The sequence below is a fragment of the Rousettus aegyptiacus genome, unplaced genomic scaffold (genome assembly GCF_014176215.1).
Source record: "Rousettus aegyptiacus isolate mRouAeg1 unplaced genomic scaffold, mRouAeg1.p scaffold_m13_p_17, whole genome shotgun sequence".
NCBI lineage: Eukaryota > Metazoa > Chordata > Mammalia > Chiroptera > Pteropodidae > Rousettus > Rousettus aegyptiacus.
In genome coordinates, this window is record NW_023416292.1 from 32,018,155 (window position 1) to 32,039,768 (window position 21,614).

Below are 21,614 nucleotides of genomic sequence, written 5' to 3' on the forward strand. Positions count from 1 at the left end.
GGCATTATGCTAAGTGAATGTCAGACAGAGACAAATACCATATGATCTCTCTTACATGTTGAATCTAAAAAGCAAAATAAAAACAAAAAACCCTAACTCATAGATATAGCAAACAGATTAGATTGGTGGTTTTCAGGGCCGGGATGGGGGGAAAATGGGTGTAAGGGGTCAAAAGATACATACTTCCAGCTGGAAAATAAAATGTCATGATGTCATGGGATGTAATGTACAGTCCCCAGGCTGTATTGCATATCTGAAAGTTGCCGAGAGTAAATCTTAAAAGTCCTCATGATGAGAAAAATTTTGTAACTATGTATGGTGATGCACGTTTAACTAGACTCACTGTGGTGATCGTTTGGCAATGTATACAAATATCGAATCACCATGAAACTAATATAATGTTATATGTCATTTATACCTCAAAAAAGGTAACATAGATTGTTACTAACATTGCATTAATGTAATGAAATTCTAAAGTTTCATGTTATTTAATTTTATGTCATTTTCCACATTGTGGCATTTTGTAAAACTGCTGCTGCTGCTGAAACATTCCATTGGACTGTTGTACCTCAGCAGTCTTTAAGATTTAACTCTGAGCCAGCTCTTTTTATCCTCTGAGCTGGGAGTCGATACCAGTAAGTCTCTGTGTCCCTCCTACTTGAGGACACATGCTAAGCACTCTGAGTGGTTATTTTAAGGTTCCAGTCCCTTGGCTTGAGGGGGGCAGGAAGTACCTCCCATTCCCCTTAGGAGGCAAGGAATGCACATTACCTAGTTTCTTTAAAGAAGTCCTCTCTATTGTCCCTTGTAATCCTTAATATTAACGAGTCGTAATTCGCATGTAGTCTTGATAAGGGCGGTGAATCGATGTGAGCAGAGCCAGTTTTTGGCCACCCCACTCTATAAACCTTGCACTTCTCTTTAGAACATGGGAATATTCGACTCCTATTGTTTTGATTTTGGCCTTTGAGGCCTCTGCTGAAACTCAGGAAAGGAAAAGTTGCCTTTGGCATCCTGTTATATTAGCTGGTATTATTGTTATGTCTACCCACAAACAAGTCCTCTATAGTGGGTGAGCGCACAGCTTCGGAGTGAAGCGGAACTTGTGCGTGTTACTTTGGGTAACTTAACCAGTCCAGCCTCAACTTCCTCATACACAAAATGGCAGTAACAATAACTGTCACAGCTGAGAGAAGAAAATGCAATAATGAACGTAGGTACTAAGCACACTGCGTGACACATGCAAGCATTTACTAAATAATTATTTTCATTTAAAACATCACATCACTGTACAGACAAACCTCTTCTACGCCTCCTGTATTTTTTTCTCTTTACACTGTATTTGTTGAAAATATTTGAATAGTAGTGATTAGGTTCTACTGCTGATCAGAAACATGTAAGAACTGAATTAGTCTGAGAGGACCGCTTTGACCTCAGTCATGCTATCAGAGGAACACTGTTGTGAATAGTGGACCATGTCATTAGATTATTTGTAAGATTGTTTTTAAACTTGGGGATTACATATTTTTTCATTTTCTCAAAGTATCTAAATTTCTTTTTCTTAGGTAAATTTAGTTGCATATCTTTAAAATGCTGTTATTTTGTAAAAATAGTATAGGCTAACTGTATTAACTAGTCTTTGATTTGGTATAATTATTATGTTTCAGTCCAAGGATGTGATGAAATCATTGTACTAATTAGCATATATATTACAACAAGGATTCTTTTTTATTGTGCATTACTTTATTGCCCTTCACAGATGCCATGTTTTTTATTTTTATTATTTTACTACTTTTTTTAGAACAGCTTCATTGAGAGATAATTCACATATCATATAATTCACCCACTTAAACTGTCTAGTAGTTTTTTTAATTTTTATTTTTCAATTAGAGTTGACATTCACTATTATTTTATTTTCAGTGTACAGCATTGTGGTTAGACATTTATATAGTTTACAAAGTGATCCCTCCATTAGTCTAGTACCACCTGGTAATATACATCGTTATTAAAATATTATTGACTATACTCCTAGTGCTCTACTTTTACATCTCTGTGACTATTTTGTAACTACCAATTTGTACTTCTTAATCCTTTCACCTTTTTCACCCAGTCCCCAAAGCCCCACTCCGATCTGGCAATCACCAGTTCTCTGAATCTATGAGTCTGTTTCCACTTTGTTTGTTCATTTATTTTGTTCCTTAGATTCCCCATATAAGTGAAATCATATGGTATTTGTCTTTCTCTGTCCGACTTATTTCACTTCGCATAATTCTACTATGAGAAGGTTAGTTTGCATTCTCATCAGAGACAGTATCTAATACAGCAGTTCCCCTTTGTCCATGAGTGATATGTTCCAGGACCCCCCACAGATGCTTGAAAGCACAGGTAGTACTGAACCCCACAAATGCTGTGTTTTTTCCTATACATACATACCTATAATAAAGTTTAATTTTTAAATTAGGCATAAGAAGAGATTTATAGTAATAACTAATAAAATAGAACAATTATAACATTATACTGTAAATAAAAGTTATACGAATGTGGTCCCTCTCAGATTATCGTATCGTACTATACTTACCCTTCTTGTAATGAAACAAAGTGGGGGGAATGACGTAGGCGTTGTAATGTACGCTACTACTGACCTGCTGACACATCAGAAGGAGGATCATTGAGCTATGCTGATGTCATATCTTTCATGCCTTTTGCATTTTAATTAAGCACTTACCGTGCATTGTGGCCATAACTTTTGTAATTTGAGATGGGACAGCAAAACTAGCATGGATTTCTTTTTCCTTTTGCACAATTTCACAGATGCAAGATTTGTTCTTACCTTAGATCTTACAAGTACAGCATGTGATTTTTTTCTTTCCTTATTAAGTCAAGAATTTTCACCTTTTCGCTTAAAGGAAGCACTTTAAAGCTTGTCTTTGGCGTATCTGAATCACCAGCATCATGACTCTTGTGCTTTGGGGTCATTATTAAGTAAAATAAGGGTTGCTTGACCACAAGCACTGTGATACCTTGACAGCTGATCTCATAACTGAGGTGGCTACTAAGTGACTAACAGGCAGGGAGTGTGTATAGCATAGAGACATTGGACAAAGGGATGATTTGCGTCTTGGGCAGGACCAAAAGATACGAAATGAGATTGTATCAGTTTGCAATTTAAAACTTCTGAATTGTTTATTTCCAGAGGTATGGTTAGCTGAAGAGTTTGCTGCCACATTCCTAAAGATTATGAATTTTTCTATAAATCCCGATATCAACTCACTTCATGGTATAAGAAGCTAGTTTAGGAAGTTAGTGGCCCTTACAGCCTAGTATATTTAGGATATGATACAATTTGTAGTAACCATACCTACTTTAGCAGATCCTTGAATATTTACCTCTGTGAAATGGCGACCGTTCAAGTTAATACATGTGTAAATTGGAATATCTTACTTTGGCTTCATGGTCTCCTGGGGGGTGCTCAAGATGATACAGTAGGATGGGAAAAGAGCATTAGAATTGTTACTTACATTCATTTTCTCCTAAAAAAGCAATAAATTAAGCTAAACTAAATATTTAATACACATTTTGACACTGATCCCGTCACTTGTCACATTTCCTCTAAACAACCCCAAGGGGAAATGATCATTGCCCAACAAAAAGCAGTTGACAGTGACATCTTTACTTGGTGTTCACTTTTAGCTGTTGCAACACATAACACTTTATATGTGTGCAGTTTACATGTGTCCAAGTTCGTGGATTTATAAATTACATTTTAAATGATAGAATGATTACAATTCTTTGAAAATAAGATGTGTAATAGTCATGAAAATACTTTGTATTTAACAATAATTCTCTACTTTGTTATGGAGAAGGATTTTGAAAACTTGCCAAACTTAAAATAAGTCACACAATTTTCCTTTACCAAAAGAAAAGTTCCAAAATTGTTGATTTTCTGTAATGAAAAGCAGTGAATTGCTGTCTCATGAAAAAAAAAAAAAAACATTGCTCTTACTTAAAATATTTGTCAATAATATTTTAGTAAGAATGAAATGGTTATTTTTTCCTTCTTGTACATATTTAATTTTTAACAAAACTAAGAAAATTATTTTTTAAATTATCTCATGCTTTTGACTTTTTTATTCTTGGATGTTTTATAATAAGCATCATGCTCTTATAGTTGTTTATGTGTAAAATCCATAAATACACATAAATCAGTCTTTTTTTCATAGGACTTTGTAGACACCAGATTTAGATGTCATCCCTTATCAGAATGTCTTTCTATCCCTGTTTTAACAAAAATGCCAGAGACCGGGTGCCTTAAAGAACAAAGAATTATTTCTCACAACTCTGGAAGCTCAGAAGTATAAGATCAAGGTGCTATCCAATCCAGTTCCTGGAGAAGGCCTTCTTCCTGGTTCACAGATGGCCATCTTCTCATTGTGTCTCCCATAGTGGAGAGAAAGATCATCTCTAGAGTGTCTCTTCTTATAAGGGCACTCATCCCATTCATGAGGGCTTCACCCCGATGACCCAATTACCTCCTAAAGCCCCACCTAAAATGCCATCACAATGGGGATTAGGGTTTCAACATATGATTTGGAGGGAACACAACGTTCATGGCATAACACCGTTGTGTTAGTTGTGGGGGAAAAAAACTCCTACAGTCACACAGCTGTGGCAAATAAAACCTCCAAGAATACCCATTGTAGCCAGTGAACAGCAAAGAAGAACTGTAGTCATTTGGAAGTTTTTAAAACAATGTGGATAACCGGCAATGTAACGCAGTCACAAATTTAGCATTATTCTCTTTGGCTTGTACCTCAAAATTCTATAATCTGCATTAAATCAGCTATCATTTTTCGTTCTTTTTTTTAGGTTTATTGGGGTAATATTGGTTAATAAAATTATATAATTTTCGGGTGTGCATTATAATTTCACATCTATTCTATTGTGTTATTACCATCCACAGTCTACCATATATTTGACCCCCTTTATCTTGTCTACTCCCCACGCCCCCCCCCCCACCTACACACACACTCCCTACCCTCTGGTAACCACTAGTTCATTATCCATGTCCCTGAGTCTCTGTCCTGTTCCTTTGTTGCTTTTAGGTTTATATCCCACATGTAAGTGATATCATTTGAGTTTCAACTGGCTTGTTTTGCTTAGCATGATTATCTTGAGGTCCATCCATGTTGTCGCAAATGGCAGTATTTCATCTCTTCTTATGGCTGAGTAACATCCCATTGTCTGTATGTACCACAGCTTCTTCAGCAGCCAGTCATCTATCATAGGACACTTCATTTGCTTCCATGTCCTGGCCACTGTGAATTGTGCTGCTCTGAACATCGGCATGCAAGTATCTTTTTGGATATGGGTTTTCAAATCTTTAGAGTAAATAAGTAGTAGAGGGATTGCAGGATCATGTGGTAGATCAATTCTTCGTTTTTTGAGGAACCTCCATACTGTTTTTCATAGTGGCTGTGCCAATTTACAGTGCTACCAGCAGTGTATGAGGGTTCTTTTTTCTCCGCATCCTCTCCAACATTTGTTATTATATGTCCTGTTGATTATAGCTATTCTAACAGATATGAGATGGTATCTCATTGTGGTTTTGATTTGCATTTCCCTAATAGCTAGCAAAGTTGAGCATCTTTTCATGTATTTGTTGGCCAATTTTTTGTTCTCTAGGGAGAAGTGTCTGTTCAGGTCCTCTGCCCATTTTTTTTGTTCGATCGTTTTTTTTTTTTTTTTTTTTTTTATTGAGTCATATGAGTTCTTTGCATATTTTAGATATTAGGCCCTTATTGGAGGCGTTGCTTGCAAATATATTCTCCCATTCAGATAGTTGTCTCTTTACCTTGTTGATTTCTTTTGCTGAGCAGAAGCTTTTTAGTTCGGTGTAGTCCCATTCTTTCATTCTTAAAAAAAAAACCCCAAAAATTTCCATGACAGATAACAGAGTTGTAGAACTGTTAAAGAATTCAATTTATTTTTTTTTTTTGGAAAAACGTATTTCTTGCTTTGCAGTCAGGCTCAATAACTGCTCATGAAGTTTATATTGTCTTTTTTTTTTGTAATATTAGGGATTTTTAAGTTGTATTACTATTTTGGGAATAATTTTTCTTACCTATAAGCCTGTTTCCTGTGATAGCAGTGAGATAAAAGGATGATATCCTGTATGTGCTTGCTTTGAAGATTTGTTATTCAAGGAACAGTCAACGAAATGATAAAAGTTTGAAAGGTAGAAACCAGTTTGACATTTGCTTTTTTTTCTGTTACTTTTTTTTTTGTCATTTAATATGTTTAGCTAAATTCAATGAAGAATTTATCCAGAGGCTTTACAAATTAAATACTATAGTAATATTTTAATTAAATATACTTAATGGAAAATTCAAAAAAGCAAACAATGTGAGTGGTTCAAATTCCTACCCATCTTCCTGAACAGATTTCATTATATCCAATTTTTCTCTGATACATGTCTTAGCATCCTCTGCTATAACAAGTACAGGAGTGACATTCTGAGATTTAGATTTATGTTCGGTCTTTCAAGATAGCATCACAGAAGCATTCACTTCACTCCTCTTGGCTATTAGGCCACCTCTTTTTCATTTTCATCCCTGAGTATCCTCTTTATCTAAGTATACCTAGCAAGAACAATTCCAGAATACTAAGATTCTTGAGGTCATGGAAAAGGAATGCAGAAACATTTGTTGTAAGGAGAATTCAAAGTTGGAAAATGACTACAGGGTGTTAATAGATGTAATGGCAGCACACAGAAGGAGTGATTAACTCTGGGTAAAGGACTGAAGAAAGTTTCACAGAAAAACTTTGAACTGGTCTTGAAAGTACATTGTGTGTTCACGAAGTAATTCATATTAGCTGTCATTTATTGTTCAGATAGTGTATGCCAGGAACTGTCTTAAACACTTTATTGACATCATTTCATTTTTAACCCTCACGAAACCTTATAGAATTAATAAATATCGGTGTCTTTTGTAGCAGAGAGTGCTAAGACATGTATCAGTTACTTAACCTTTTGTGTTTTGTTTCTTCATCTGTAAAATGAGGGTAGCAATAATATTTACCTCATGGGTTGTTGCAAGAATTAAATGGGTTAATATTGGTAAAGTGAGCAGAATTATATCTGGTTCCTACTAACTACTCAATTAAGTGTTATCACATTCAGAGAGAACGGCTGGGGTTGCCGAAATGACCACAATTGATTAGAATCTTGGCATATGGTGATAAGATCTCTATTGGGTAATTAAAATGGTAATGGATTTGCATGGCTGATTTCAAGACCTCTAGTGCCTTTTGGAGCACACTGGGATGGAACATTACGTTGCTTTAGAGTATCTGCACCTGACTCAAGTGTGGGAGAGATGGGAACCAGAGGGTATTCCCACAAATGTTCATTCTAGAGATAAGGATCATTCTGTAGATAAAAGAAGCATATTTAGAAGGATTAAGTAATATGACTGAGGTCACATAATGAAGAAATAAGTCTGGTGGTATTTGAACTCTGTGTAACTCTAATATTCTAGCTCTAAACTGTAGTTGATGCTAATGATTCGATGTTGGAACATAGCATGTGAGCAAGGCAAGTGCCAGAGTCAAAGCTGGAATCAGAGAGTAAAAGATCTTATATGGCATGTTAAGGAGTGTGCACTTTATCTTGTTGCTGGTACACCATGAAATATTTACGTGTTTAATTTTATCACTTATACCAGAAACTATTTTAGCAGCAAAATTATGACCATATTTTGTGTATACACTATAAAAACACAGATACGTGTGTGCTTATGATATTTTTTAAAAGCTTTAACTTTCCTTCCGATTGGCTTGTCCTAATTTTTTTCATTAATATTTGTTGGCCACGTGCTTATTTGTTTTGCCATTTTGTCACTATTGACTGGCACCACAAATATTAGCAAGGGACAAATGTTTGTGGAGGAAAAAAACTTAATACTGAGGAAGTTATGTCTACCAATTTAACTTATTTCTTCAAACTGGTGGTAGTAGGGGGCATTATTCAATTTTGATAGCAGAAACTTTGTTCAGTTCTTAGAAGTCCATTGTTCTTTGGGACTATGTTTTGATAGCAACCTTGGAAGATTATGGAGCACCCCTAAAAGGTTTCAACTGGTTTGTAACTCGTTAATATCTAAGTTTTAGGAATAGCACTCTGGCAAAGTATTGGAAGGGGGTTGATATTGCAGGCAGATAGGCCAATGAGAAGACCATATTATGGTAACTCTAGGAGAAGAATGATAAGGGCATAAATCAAAGTTGTTGTAATGGGGATAGAAATGAAGTGAGATGCATTCAAGAGGTTAGACTGATGAGTATGTGTACGGACAGCCATAAACGTAAATGAGTTGTGACGATAGTGTCATAGCCAGTACTGGGCACTTATCTGTACAAGACACTTTATATGTCATCTCATTTGACCCTGTCAGTGACTCTACTGGTGAATTTTATTCCCTTGTTATAGAGTTAGGCTTGGATTGGTTAAGAGTACAAGACTGCGTCACAAGTATGTTGCAGAGAACTTAAATCAGGGTGGCTGGCTCCATCCACAGTCTGTATTCTTTGTACCATATACCATGCTGTTTCTCATATATTAAATATTGTGGTCTCTACCTGTGTCTTATGGCATATCTATTTCTATGGTTTATCTCATTGATTGCTAAATTAAGTAATTTAGTCTGTTCACCTAGGAACAACTTTTCTGCATTCAGAGAATCTTCTTGTTTCTTTCCCTTACTCTAAAAAAGAAATTTTAAAAAGATCTTTATTAAGGAAGCCACATATAAAAGGAGCAGATTCTCTATCCAGACTCTTTATTTTCATTTTTAATCTAATAATAGCAACTAGTAAGCAACGAATTGGATTATAATACATAGGCCCAGAAACTGGCTATAATAAAAAATTGAAGGCTGTTTGTTATTAAAATATCTGGATGTGTTTTACTCTTCTCTAACTGCAGATGCCTATTGTGATAACATACGTTTTTGTGTATTTTTCTAGGGGCTTGTTTTTTTCCTGTGTTGATACTTAAAATCCTTTGAATTTCTGAACAGTTTCAGCTCATGAAGTTGATCTTTCAGTAGACTATCTCTTTAAAGGTTGGTGTCCTATTAGCCTTTCTCTAAACTTGTTGCTTTATACCAAAATGGACTTTAATGACTCTAGAACAGAGGCTTTATAAAAAATTTGGCCCCCCCTCAACATAGTAAATACATTTAATATATTTGCGATCCATTACATACATGCATGTGTGCGTGTACACACACATAAACCACACCCCAAAACAAACATTTCTGAAGTGATACTTTCCCTTGCTTACATGCAGTGTATTCTGATTTTTTCTATGCTACACTATTTCATTAAAAACATTTAAAGATTTTTCTTTTCCAGTTAGGATGTAGAAGGACTAAAAACATTTGCTGCCATAGTAACAAGAAAATCCTGGATAAAATAAAAATCATCTATTTCTCTGGTCTGGTGAATAGCACTGGACTCAAGGAAACTTTGGTCAATTGGATTCCCAAGTGAATTTCTTTAAAAGTGAGCAAAGAGCCATGGCAGCTTTTAGACCTGGAGCTAGCATGTATTCTAGATATAAGTTGCCCTGACATAGATGTTGAGACTTTATAGAGGCAAGGGGAAATTCACCAAGCCTTAGTTAAAGGCTTGGTAATAGAATATAGATTGGAATCTAGAAGAATCTCAAATGCAAAATTAAACTAGTTAGCCCGATAATTATGTGCTGTGCCTCCCATCTTCCAATTTTTGCTAAGAAAGCAGCATTGCAGGAAGGTGTGGGAGGCACAAAGAAATTGTGCAGTCCCATGTGCTATTCTGTTACCATCGAAATACTATAAATACGCATTATTTGTATTTGTGTGTGAATTTCAGAGATTAAGCCATTTGTTGCCAGTAATTTTCAAGTTAAGATTTTTTTTTAGCCCTAGCAATTTTCATCTTTTTCTTCCCATTCATTCTTAAAACACATTATCTGTGGAAGAGTGAGGAGAGTTAACAGGGATTGCCAAAATCCTCTGCTAGGCTCCCAGGAGAGAGAAAAATACTCCCCTCTTGTCTATAGTGAAGAAAATCTGAGTCTCAAGGATACACTAAAATCTTTAGGAAGACTCTGTAAATATCAGAGTCAAGGAAAGGATTTTCAGAGTTTGAATAATGAGCAATAGCTGATTGGCTCTTCATATTCTATGCGTTAATCTTTTATGGAGTTCTGCACAACAGCTTTGATATTGGGAGTTTTTTTTGTTTGTTTGTTTGTTTGTTTGTTTTTAGCCATGTGAGTTTAATTTCTTGAAGTCTTTTAGAATGATGTTCTTTGCATCAGACCCCCATCCAAGTTTATTTGCTGGCAAAGCTGGTTTTCCTACAAACTCGTAGAAATGGTTTGAATGAAAGTCGATGGAAGTCCTGATTAGCAGTTGCTCTGCCTAAAATAAATTTTGTGTGTGCACTGCGTGTGTGTATCAGTTTTGGTCAGCTATACTCACAGAGCTGGGCAAAGATATCTTCCTGCCTGCTAATCAAGGCCACACAGACAAAGCTCAAGGAAGGATGACCCCTGCCTCAGGAAGCTTTGAATCAGTTGCTATTTATAACCAGAATACAGTAGAACTTGAGACCAGGTCTTTACTCAGTTAATAGGAAAAGTCCTCTGCCAAATTTTATATTTGAGGAAATAGTTTATGGACGTAGTATATGAGTGAAGCCTCTATGTGAAAGGAAATAATATGACAATGACTGTAAGTATTTTTGCTGATTTGGGTCAAGGGTGTGGTGGCAGAGATGTGGAAAGTTCAGTCAATGACATAATAGGTTATTACATTCTAAAGCAGGTGATAGTTAATGGCACTATGGATTCACTTTAGCATTGTGTGTATGGAATCCTGTGTTCCTAATAGTAACTTTGAAATATGAGTGTGTGATGGGCTAATATTATCTCTTGACATAGGGCAGGAGGAGGAAAATTGCTATTGGTGTGTTTCTAGACTAACTGTTTTTTTCCCCTGGATCTATACATAAACCTTTTGGTTATTTGAGATATATTTCTGTACATGTGTGCATTTTAGAATACTCTGTTGCTCCTTGTTTCATTAAGAGGTTTCATAAAGAATTGAATTATTATAAGGTAATATCGTATACTACTATGTGTAATGTCTTATAAAACCTCATTCTACCTAACTTCAGGAAATTAAATATGGTAGAACAGGAAAGCTGACAATTTTAAAAATACCACAAGTAATATTTTCTTCGTATCGTTGTAGCACCATCTTAGGATCATCTTTGTGGAGTTGAATTACTTAATGGCTGATAGGTACATTTTTTACATGTGCAGCATAAATGAATTATTTAAGGATAGGTGGGCAATGTTTTAGTAAAGTTTAAATTAGAAGATTATAAAACTGTGTTAACATGTTCTCGTCTTGTTTTAATAGGATTATTCAAGATAAAGTTGTGACCATTCTCAAGAAGGATCAGTGATCAGAATTTTTCTTTTTATAAAGAGATTTCCAAGTCAAAGATGAAAGGAAAATGCTGGAATTATTTGCATTCTAACTGACAGGATAAAGAACACAGTATTTCATTCACGGTTACTTATAATGGGACCTTGGTAAAATTCATCACTCTTGTTATGCACCCAATTGGGAACATGGATGTTGGTTTTTCCCGTTCTACTGTTCAGACACTTTCAAGGAGCCACTGCAAAAACATCAAACAAAAAATTTCTCAGTGGGAAGGAAGAACTAATGGTATATCTAATCCGGATAAGTGGCACTCAAAGGACTTTGGAGTGAGGTATAATTGTCATCAGGAGATTCTGAAGAAGAATCTTCTTGCTGAGGGAAAGAGCAAAGAGTTGGATGGAACCAACTCTCAAAATGTCGGTCTAGATATTAATGACAATGCCAAAAGCCATGATCAAAGTGAGGATGAAAATGAGAAACGTGAATATGATGATACACGTTTCCTTAAAAATGAATCAGAATCCAATTGGGTATGTTCTCGGGTCAAACAAATTGAAAGCTGGAAAGAAGTTGTTTTGGATCCAGAGACTGCATTACCTCCGGGAAATTTCTATACCTCACAAATACTGTGGAAGAAAATAGAAGCACTTCCTCCTGATAAAGTCTTGAATTTAGCTTTAGAACGATGTGACTCTTCAGAAAAAGAACTGAATTTCAGAGTTCTGGATAGTTCGTATGGAATAACCAAGAGCTTAGAAAATATTTACTCTGAACCTGAGGGACAAGAATGTGGACTTTCTATAAATCCTTTGCCAAAACCTCGCAGGACATTCAGATATTTATCTGAATCTGGTGTGCCGTATAAAGAAAGAAACTGTGACAGAAAATACTGTGAAAATAATTCTTGTGCAGAGTCTTCTTTGGCCTCCTCTCGAGAACCTGAACCAAAGAAATATGGCGGGAAAATCAGAGGGAGGTCTAAAAGGTATGTTTTTATTTGATAGGTAATGATTAGTAAGTATTTTCCTTATAGAACTCTTGAGCTTCTTTTTCTTTTTCAAGCCAATTTTCATTTCCCTGCATGGGTCACAGCCCTAATTTGATCATACAGATATTGTAACCCAAGGGGAAAATATGTACAAAACAAAATAGTGGAAGTATGGGTAATATCCAAGGCAATCTACTGACATAACAGCATCAGAAAACTTTCACTTTCTGTCTTTACAGATATGTAGGGAAGTATTCTTCTACTTCATTTAGGGCATGCTGACCTTAGCCTCCTTTTTCTTCTAATTTAAGAAAGGTGCCCAGTGAAGAGCATGAATGTAAATTGGCTAAAAGCCTTCAATTTTCTCATGGTGTGTATAGGGCATCAGCCTAATTTATTTTTCTTAGGTATCTGATAAAACACCTTCGTAATTTTGTGCACAAATCCTTATCATTCCAATGTAAAGACTAGTGTTTAAAAAGATACTGTTTTAAATATCTCTCTTTTCATAAGGAAATCCTTTGAATTTGAAGACATTCAGCACTTTCGAAATCAGAACACACAGAAGATTCATGAAGAACTTGGAAATTCTGGCTCAGCACTTTATTACACACAGTCTCAGGACAATATCTATGAAGATATCATATGTAGGTATCCACAGACTTTGCGATTAAATTGAATGAGTATGAACTTGGTGAGCCCTTAGCTGTAGGATGGTTTTTTCTTTTACAATCAAGCCTATCTTGCTCTGGATTTTTCTTTTTAATATGGAAACCTTTGTTGCGTAATTTTTTAAATTCTTTAATGGATTTTACAACTAGCTTAGTGGACTACTCAGTTCAGAAGTGGACGTTTATAGTGTAGTATTTTGAGAATTCTTTTAGCTTGGTTGGATGCCTGAGTGGTTTGTAAGCTTAAAGTGCCATTGATTTTGAGGCCCACATCCCCTACAGCAATGTGGAATAGAATACTAAACATATTTAGTCAGTTTTTAAAATTTCTTTTTTCTAGCTGTAGTCACTTTGTTTCCATTCAGTTATGTACCTCTAAACTTATTTTTTTCATTATTTTTCAAGATCCCACCAAAGAAAATCCATATGAAGATATTCCAGTGCAGTCTTTCCCCATGTGGAGATCGCCTTCAGCATGGAAGCTACCGCCCCCTAAAAGTGCTTTCAGAGCACCCAAGGTAGAACCAGAGAATTAATATAAGAAAACATTAAACCTTGTTTATAACTCCTACAAAAAGGTCAAAATGTTTTAACGAGGGCCAAAAGTAAGAGGCACTGAAGTGTGAGGTTTTACTGTTGGTGGTGGCAGTTTTTTGCTCTTTTTGGGGGGGTGGGTGGGGGGCGGTCAGCACACAGCCATTTGTTTCCTTTGAGTTGGGGGGATTGTTTTTTTTTTAGTACTTCAAAAAAATTGAATACGAACATCTTTAGGCAGGCCGTGAACTTTTTGCCTCGCTGTAGTTACCACGACTCCCTGTTAGTCTCACATCAGCCTGTGGCCTAAGTTTCCTGTCTGGTTCCTGAAAGCATTCGCTGCCCCTGGAAGCTAAGGCTGTCTTGAGTTCATAAGGACTCTGAACCGTTGTTTTCTAGAAATTTGATTGCGTTGTAGTAGAATTTTGGATTAGAACCTTGAGAAACTTCTTTCCAAATGGTGAAAAGGAAATTACGGTGTCCTCGCATGAGATGATTTTAAAGGAAAGATAAATATTCTTTGACTCTGAGAACATAGGCGTCAACCAGATGACCTCAGCCTTACCATACACCTTCTGTTTTAGCTTCCTCCCAAACCTCACTTCCTTAACCGGAAGACTATGGAACTGAAGAACTCACAAGCTTACTTACGGTCAAAGCTCACTAAGGATACCACTTTGCCCGTCACTTTAACTGAGTGGAAGCTTTTCCGAGCTGGAGAAGTTGCGACCAGGAAAAGGAAAAATCTTCCGAGGGTAAGGACTCCAGTGCTTTCATTCTTTGACTTTCATTTCAACATTTTCATAAATGAGAATAAATAAACTTTAGACTGATATGAATAATAGGTTAGAACTGGCCTACTGGAATGAGAAGATTTGGAAAGCCTTAGCTTAAGTTTTAGCTCATGCAAGAAAAATGTATGAATGGCTTTTGCCAAGATTTTTTTTTTATGGATTTAGAAAATTGATTTTAAATGGAGGGCTTCCCTTCAGGTACCTTAGTTCTCATTACAATCATCTGCCTATTTCAAAGAAGCACCAGAATGTCATACGTAAGGACATTTTATGAAGCTGGCTTCAGCATTCTCACTCATTTATATAATTGCTAAAGTGAATTCAGTTTTGTGCATGAGTTTTCAGATTTTCAGTAATGACAAAGTATATGCCATCAATTTGGGGCAAATATTTCCATTCAGAGGAAGGAAGAAAGAAATTTGACTACTACTTGGGAATAGAAATTTTTAGTAATTATACTAAATAAATGATTTCTCAAGGGAGAAAAGGGATTAAGTCTGTAAATCATCTTGACCAGAGCCATTGGACCAAAATGAAGAAATTGGGATAATTTGTAGACATATATAGTTTTAAGAGAAACACTTAAGAAATTAGATGAAAATATTTAAAAACCCTTTATGTTACTTTGTTCTTCTGTAATTCAGAATGTTTTCAGGATTACTATGAAGAAATGAACAAATCCGATCATTTAAATACGTAATCTATACTATAATAAATAGTATTCCTTAATCCCATCTAAATTAGCTATATGTATTGATTTAGCACAGTTTTTCTACACGATTTTAACATTAAACAGAAGTCACAGCTGTTCCTTGGTTTAGTAACTGCTGATTGGTTTCCTGGGAAATATTCTATTCCACAATTACTTTAATTTTTCTGATCTGTTTTATTCCCTTCTCTCTTTAATACGTGAAGAGTTAAAGACACAGTTTCTAAAAAGTACTAAACCGATCTCTCTCAGTTAAAAAGAAAACCTTTAGTTGTTTACTCTTCTGTGTGCGGTGAAGAAGAGTTAAAAATCAAAGGTTTAAAGAATCGCCAGGCCTTCTGCAGTAGTTCTGTCCTCTGACGGATCATGCTGGCACAACAAAGCAGCCTCCCTCACAGCCCAGAAACAACAGATCATGTGTTCCCAGGGGCAAGAGCAAAAACACGAAAGGGATCGCATGTAAGATGTGGTTCTTGGAATGGCATTAACAAATGTCTAGGAGTTACGGATCGTAGAGTTTAATGAGACCTAAGGAGGTTTTCAGTGCTTCCGATTTCATGCCTTAGTGTTTTATGCACTGTGTATGCTCTGAGTGCTTGAAGCTTGTTCTCTTTCTGATTATAGGTGATATGGTCCAACTTTTCCTTTTCTGGTATTTTCCCAAAGGTTCTTTATCGAGAAATGTGGGGTGGGGGCGGATGGTGATGATGATGAGCTCTTGATTGTCAGGCAGGAGCAGATTTAGCATTTCTAGCTTTGACCTTCCTTGGAATAAATTCTTTTAGGATGTTCCATTTGCAATGCAAATTTTGGCTTTGGAATATCTTCAGGAACAACATTCCATCAGGAAAGCACTTCTCATCGTTTCCTCTTTGATGACCAGAGCTATCCCTGAAAGAGAAACTGGTTTCATAGTTTGAAAAGCACTGATCTCCATAGGCCTCTCCCCTACCCCTCCTTTCTTTCTCTGCTGTGGAAGCCTGTGTGGGGTTGTTTGCTAGAGCAGATTTCCTGACGCGCCTTCTGTAGTCCATGTCAAGTATGCACAGCAATGTGGTTTCTGTCATTTCCGAGGATGTTCTACAGTCTTGCTTGCACCTAGAAGGTAAGTGTAGGCTCCTCTTCCTAGCTCAGGACCAAATTTAGATTTTATCACTTAACCTTATATTTCTAGAACAGATAGTTCCCTTTCCTTCATGATATTTGAGTATACTTTTCAAAGGCACATTAATAATTATACTACTTGTGTTCATTATGTACCCAAAATACATGTTCAGTCTCATACATCTTTCCTGTAGCCCCTAACACTATCTTTTTATGTTGGATTCTCTTATTTGTTTTTTTAATAATGTTGATATTTAAGAACTGTTAGTTTTTCACGTGGAATGGCAGCTACAAAAAATCTTTCAAAGAACAAACTCATCCAAAAATGTGGGAATGATCTGCATATTGAAAGCACATGTTTCTGACACGTGGTTTTTCTTGCACTGGACTGATTCACTGCCTATGGATTGCCAGGACTGCCAGAGGCACAAGCACAAAGGAAAAAACAAGAGCATCGTTCTCAAGCACCGTTTTCGGTTATCATCTTATGTAACGTCCCTGACAGTTACACTTCTGGGCATTTAAATGTTAAACCAGGATTGATAGGGAAAAGCTCAGATTTTTAAGAAAGAGAAAAATATACCTGGAAAAAAAAAAAACACTAATCAATCCCTCCTTTTAAAAATGTCCATTGATTAGTTTTAATTCTTTCCTTTTTTTAAGCCCAGTCCGTGTCTATGTCTGTCTTTGTCTCTCTTTCACACACACCTCCCAGAAGCAAAGAAGTAATTCTAATGAATAATGTTTGTTAAATGGAGTATAGTTTTGGAACTTGAGCATATTTGGCAGTCTCCTTTTTTAATGACATGTTTCTAAAATAAATTGCAATATAGAGTACTCCCTTTGACAAGAACTTTCTAAGCATGATTATCCTCTCTTTACTAAAAATTCCTGGAAGCAAAAATAACTGAGCCTCACCCTGCCTTCCAAGTGAATAAGTATTCCACTTCCTATTCTGGGCAAGCAAAAACTTGAGTCCAACAGTAGAAACTTGGTCACCATATGGAGTGCAGCAGCCAGGTTTCCTGCATGTTGTGACAGGGGATAACAAGGAAAGAGCCTGTGCTGAGTTCCTCTGGAGAGGAAATAGCCTTTCCTATTCCTTTTACCCATGTTATATGGACTTTGTATTAGAACAAAATATCATTTTCCTAAAAATCTATTAGATTCAAAGTTGAAAAGTATAACTTTTTATTTATAAAATAAATGGATCTTTTTCTGAATGAGAATCACTAATAAATTAATATCACCAAGCTGCAAAACTTGTTGGTGTTGGTTTTAACTTGTACTTTTCTGGTCTTTTTTCAGCTTGTGTTGAAAATAGATGACATATTTGAATCAAAGAGAGGGAAGAAGAAAGTAAAGTTACACCCTTACAATGGAAAAGAAGTACCTCCCTCGAAAGGTAAGAATTATTCCAGCTACCCATAGCTTTCAGCGTATGAGGGGAGAATAATTATATAACTTCATGTTTGGTGTGAATTATAATTTGTGGTTTCCTTTATGTCTATCCCACTTTAATATAAAATTTTTTTTAGGATAAGGGGCTATTTCTTATTCTTCTCCCAAACCCTTTTATTTAGTTCTGTACCAAGTAATAACCATTGGATGACTAAGTAAATAAATTAAAAAATAATTATAAATCAATGAGTTAATTTCCATAGGTATTATTTTATAGTCCCACTTTGATTTATAGTCACTTTCTAGTATAGACTCAGTGGAGAAATGGAAACGTTAGGTATTTATAGATCGAAGGTAGGTAGTACTTAATTTGTTAATAGCTAACTTCTAGCTTGTGCGTGCACACACAAACAATCCCTAAATTGTAACTCTTTCCTACAAGTTATTTCTCCTTTTGCATGGCTCAAAGGAAATATGCATTTACCCAGTCTCTGTGACCAACTCCTCCAGTGAACCAGAGGAATTTCTCTCATGCATGAGGATCTCCCAGCTCCATAGTTACTGTTCTCAGGATTTGTTTTCCTCTTCAAGCTTTTGTCTGTATTTCAACGATGCCTAGTAGAACCAGATGATTATATTTACCTACTGTCAGTACATGCTAAGCCTTACTGAATCTGTTCCAACCTAAACATTGCCTAAGTTTCAGTTATCAGGTGTTAGAGAATGATTTATTACCATTCTTCGATTCTGTTGTTATAATATTGTGTTGAAGTCAGGTATGAAAAAGGAACAACCTAATACTTCTTTTACCCCCAAAAGATTCTCAGTAGATTTTCCTGTTGGCTTATAAACCCCATAACCTTCATGCAGTGTCTCAGAATGCAGATCATCAAAACCCATAGATATGAATATATTAAAACCGCTTAAATGATCTTTCATAAGGTCTTTCCCAGTTATATTACCTTTCCTCCCTTCTCCTTTCTTTTCTTTCTTTCCAGACACCTTATAGGTTCCTGAGAGGTGCCTGGCGCTAAAGATATAAATAGGACTCAATAGAGCTCACAGCATCTGTTCCTTCATACTGAACAATATTTTATAGCCCCTTTTCATCATGGTGGTTAATTTGAAGTTATGATACATTTATAGTACACAATATTTAAACAGCTACTTTTTCTGTAATATCTCTTATGCACCTTTTCCACCTATCTTATAAAGAGGCAGTATTTTTTAATGTTCTCTCATTTCTTATTATAAAATTAAAATGAGCACAGCAAGAAATTATAATAATATAAGATAAAAGGAAAATCAAGAGTTCCCCAAACCTCCTACTACTCCAGGAAATTTTATGCACGCTCTAACATTTTTTCTACCTAAATAGTTTTATACCATTCAGAATTTGTATGTCTTGCTTTTAAAAAAAATGTAATATATGTTTGTTGGAGCTCTTCCAGTATCAACACAGAAAGGTCCACATAGCTGTACTGTATTTATTTGTGGAGAAGTAAAAGAATTTTATTTAGTAGGCAGACATCTTGGATGTTTCTAACATGGTGTTTAACCTGTGCATATTAAGTTCTCTGTATATACATACTTCTTACTTTTCAAACAGTGCAGCAATATACATCTTTTGGCTTATATTTTTATATATTTGTCAGAATACATCTGTAGGATAAGTTTCTAGTGGGGACTTAATTAAGGACTATATGCATTTAAAATTTTTATAGCTGCTGCCAAATTGTCCCACAAACAGGTCAATCATAACACTTTGTTTCTATGAACAGCATTTGAAAATGACTTTTTCCTCATAATCTTTACTGATACTGCATTTTATTAAGTTTTTTATTTTTCTCCAATATCATGGTAGAAAATTTTATTGTTATTTTAATTTACATTTCTTTAATTATCAGTTTGACAATTATCATGTTTATCAGCAGTTACAAATCTTTTTTGTGGATTATCTATTCCTGCCTTTTATTCATTTTTCTGTTGTGCTATATTTTCTCCTATGTATTTGTAACAGCTATTTGAATGTTAATAAACTTAGCCTTGTGTCTGCAGTGTGTATTACAAATACTTTCCCATTTATTGTTCGTTCAACTTTTGAAGTTACTAATGGTTTTTATTAGATAGAAATTTTACATTTTTATATAATCAAATGCATATACATTTTTCATTTATGATTCTTAGGCCTTGTTTTTCCTGATACCTTAAAGTTTTTCCCTTTACAGTTTTAAATTTTGCTTTGACTTTAACTTTTTAGACTTAATCTAGAAATTTTTCATTCAATTGTTCATATTTCATTTTGTTTTGTTTGTAAATTGGCCATGCTTAGCATTGTGGTCCAAAACACCCCGTTGTAAAAGCATAGTCCTTAATCCTCGAGATACTTAAAATCTGTTTGGGGAAAATTAAAGCAGTCTGAGTACTGTAAGAATTCAGAGTAAAGGAGGGTTCAGTTTGGCCCTGAGGTAGTTTAGAGGTATCACAAAAGAGTTAGAATGTTACTTCATAAACTTATCTGTCTTAAGCCCCACATTTTCCCATTATTCTAAATTTATATTGTGACCTATGGTGAGATTTTTGTTTAGCCAAGTTGGTATTCTACCCTTGATACCTTATTCAGGAACTTAAAGACAAGGATATGAATGTAGAAATAGAATCCACTCTAAACTGGACTTTTACAAACTAGTCCGAACTCCTGTTAATTTCTAGAATTAGGAATGAGAGGCGAGCTGAAGAAGGAGATAAGGTGTGAGAAGAAGATGGAATAGTTTCTCCTCCGAGCTTTTATTTCTTTTGTGACTGCCCTACCCTGATATAACCACGTGATTTGGAGACAGGCTCAGCATCCTTATTATTCTTTACTCCAGGCCCCAGGTCTGTGGAGGTTTTCTGTTGTTCTCATCGTCATGTACTTCTACTGTTGGAAAATACAAATAGAAACTCTCTCTTTTCAGGTGAAACCAGTGGGAACGAAAGTGATGGCGAGTATCTGCCAAAGAGTGAGTGAGTCAATGGGCTGCTCCCTTCCTCGTGATGATCATGGTTATAGGTGGAGTGGCATCCTCCTTTTGTGATTAAGCATGTTTTTCCCACATGAAGTTTCATTTTGTGGGTGATTTCTTCATTCTAAGAACCTGTTGAGATTTAGGGAACTAAACAGTATACTGTCAGATGTTTGACAGTATTAAAAATTTCCCATGGCAGAGTGAAGCAAAGTAGTATGGTTCTTAAGATGAAATGTCCTCAGGGGAGTGGCCGAGCTGCATGTTCAGACATATGTGCAGAAGTCTCCCAGCAGCCAAGACAGGGTGTGTGTGAATCATCCTGAGACAAATATCTAGCATTAAATATCAGATTTTTCATAGTATCTCAGGAGTCATTTAGTAACTTTGATATCTCTGATATTGAGATGGGAAACATTGATATCTTTCTTATTCACAGGCATTTATATTCCAAATTATTGTGCCGTTTACTTTCTGTTAGAATACAGAACATGACCACATAGTCAAGTATCCTTCATCTAATGGATTTTCACAGCAAGTCGTTTAGTTCATGTTTAACTGGCTGGCGTACCAAGGCATGGAAAAAATGAGAGACATGAATTATCAAGGCCGAGTACAGGGCAATTTCAAGTCTGATACTCTGATTGTATGATTAATAGTCAGCTGCTCCCCCACTGGCTTGAATTGCTTCGGGTGTTTCATTCTGTAGCCTGACCGAAGGTGAAACTTAAGTCAGCATCAGGTTCAGCCTGGATGCGTAAAGATGACTAATTCAGTGCTGTTGCTACTGAGAAACAGAATCTGAAATTTTCTTGACTTGAACTGAGCCCTTTGCGGGTAAGTGAAGCTCTGCCTCAAGCGCCGAATGTACCGGATATTCCTGGGAGCCACTCCTACAGTATTT

The 21,614-nt window shown here is 35.8% G+C and overlaps 1 protein-coding gene across 5 annotated transcripts in view; it reads left to right on the forward strand.

Annotated features, from left to right (window-relative positions):
• The window catches only part of DENND2C (DENN domain containing 2C), a 53,380-nt gene that overhangs the window by 12,004 nt on the left and 19,762 nt on the right, over positions 1 to 21,614 (forward strand). For 2 of the 5 annotated variants that reach the window (XM_016124393.2, XM_016124397.2), the window contains exons 1-7: positions 9,152 to 10,781; positions 11,475 to 12,489; positions 13,006 to 13,139; positions 13,569 to 13,681; positions 14,282 to 14,452; positions 17,613 to 17,709; positions 20,663 to 20,707. In XM_016124393.2, the coding sequence (XP_015979879.2) occupies positions 11,672 to 12,489; positions 13,006 to 13,139; positions 13,569 to 13,681; positions 14,282 to 14,452; positions 17,613 to 17,709; positions 20,663 to 20,707 (1,378 nt within the window). In that variant the 5' untranslated portion in view covers positions 9,152 to 10,781; positions 11,475 to 11,671. Of the gene's footprint in view, positions 1 to 7,159; positions 9,123 to 9,151; positions 10,782 to 11,474; positions 12,490 to 13,005; positions 13,140 to 13,568; positions 13,682 to 14,281; positions 14,453 to 17,612; positions 17,710 to 20,662; positions 20,708 to 21,614 lie in introns of those variants that run through there. The other 3 variants (XM_016124395.2, XM_016124396.2, XM_016124394.2) reach the window with 3 other exon arrangements.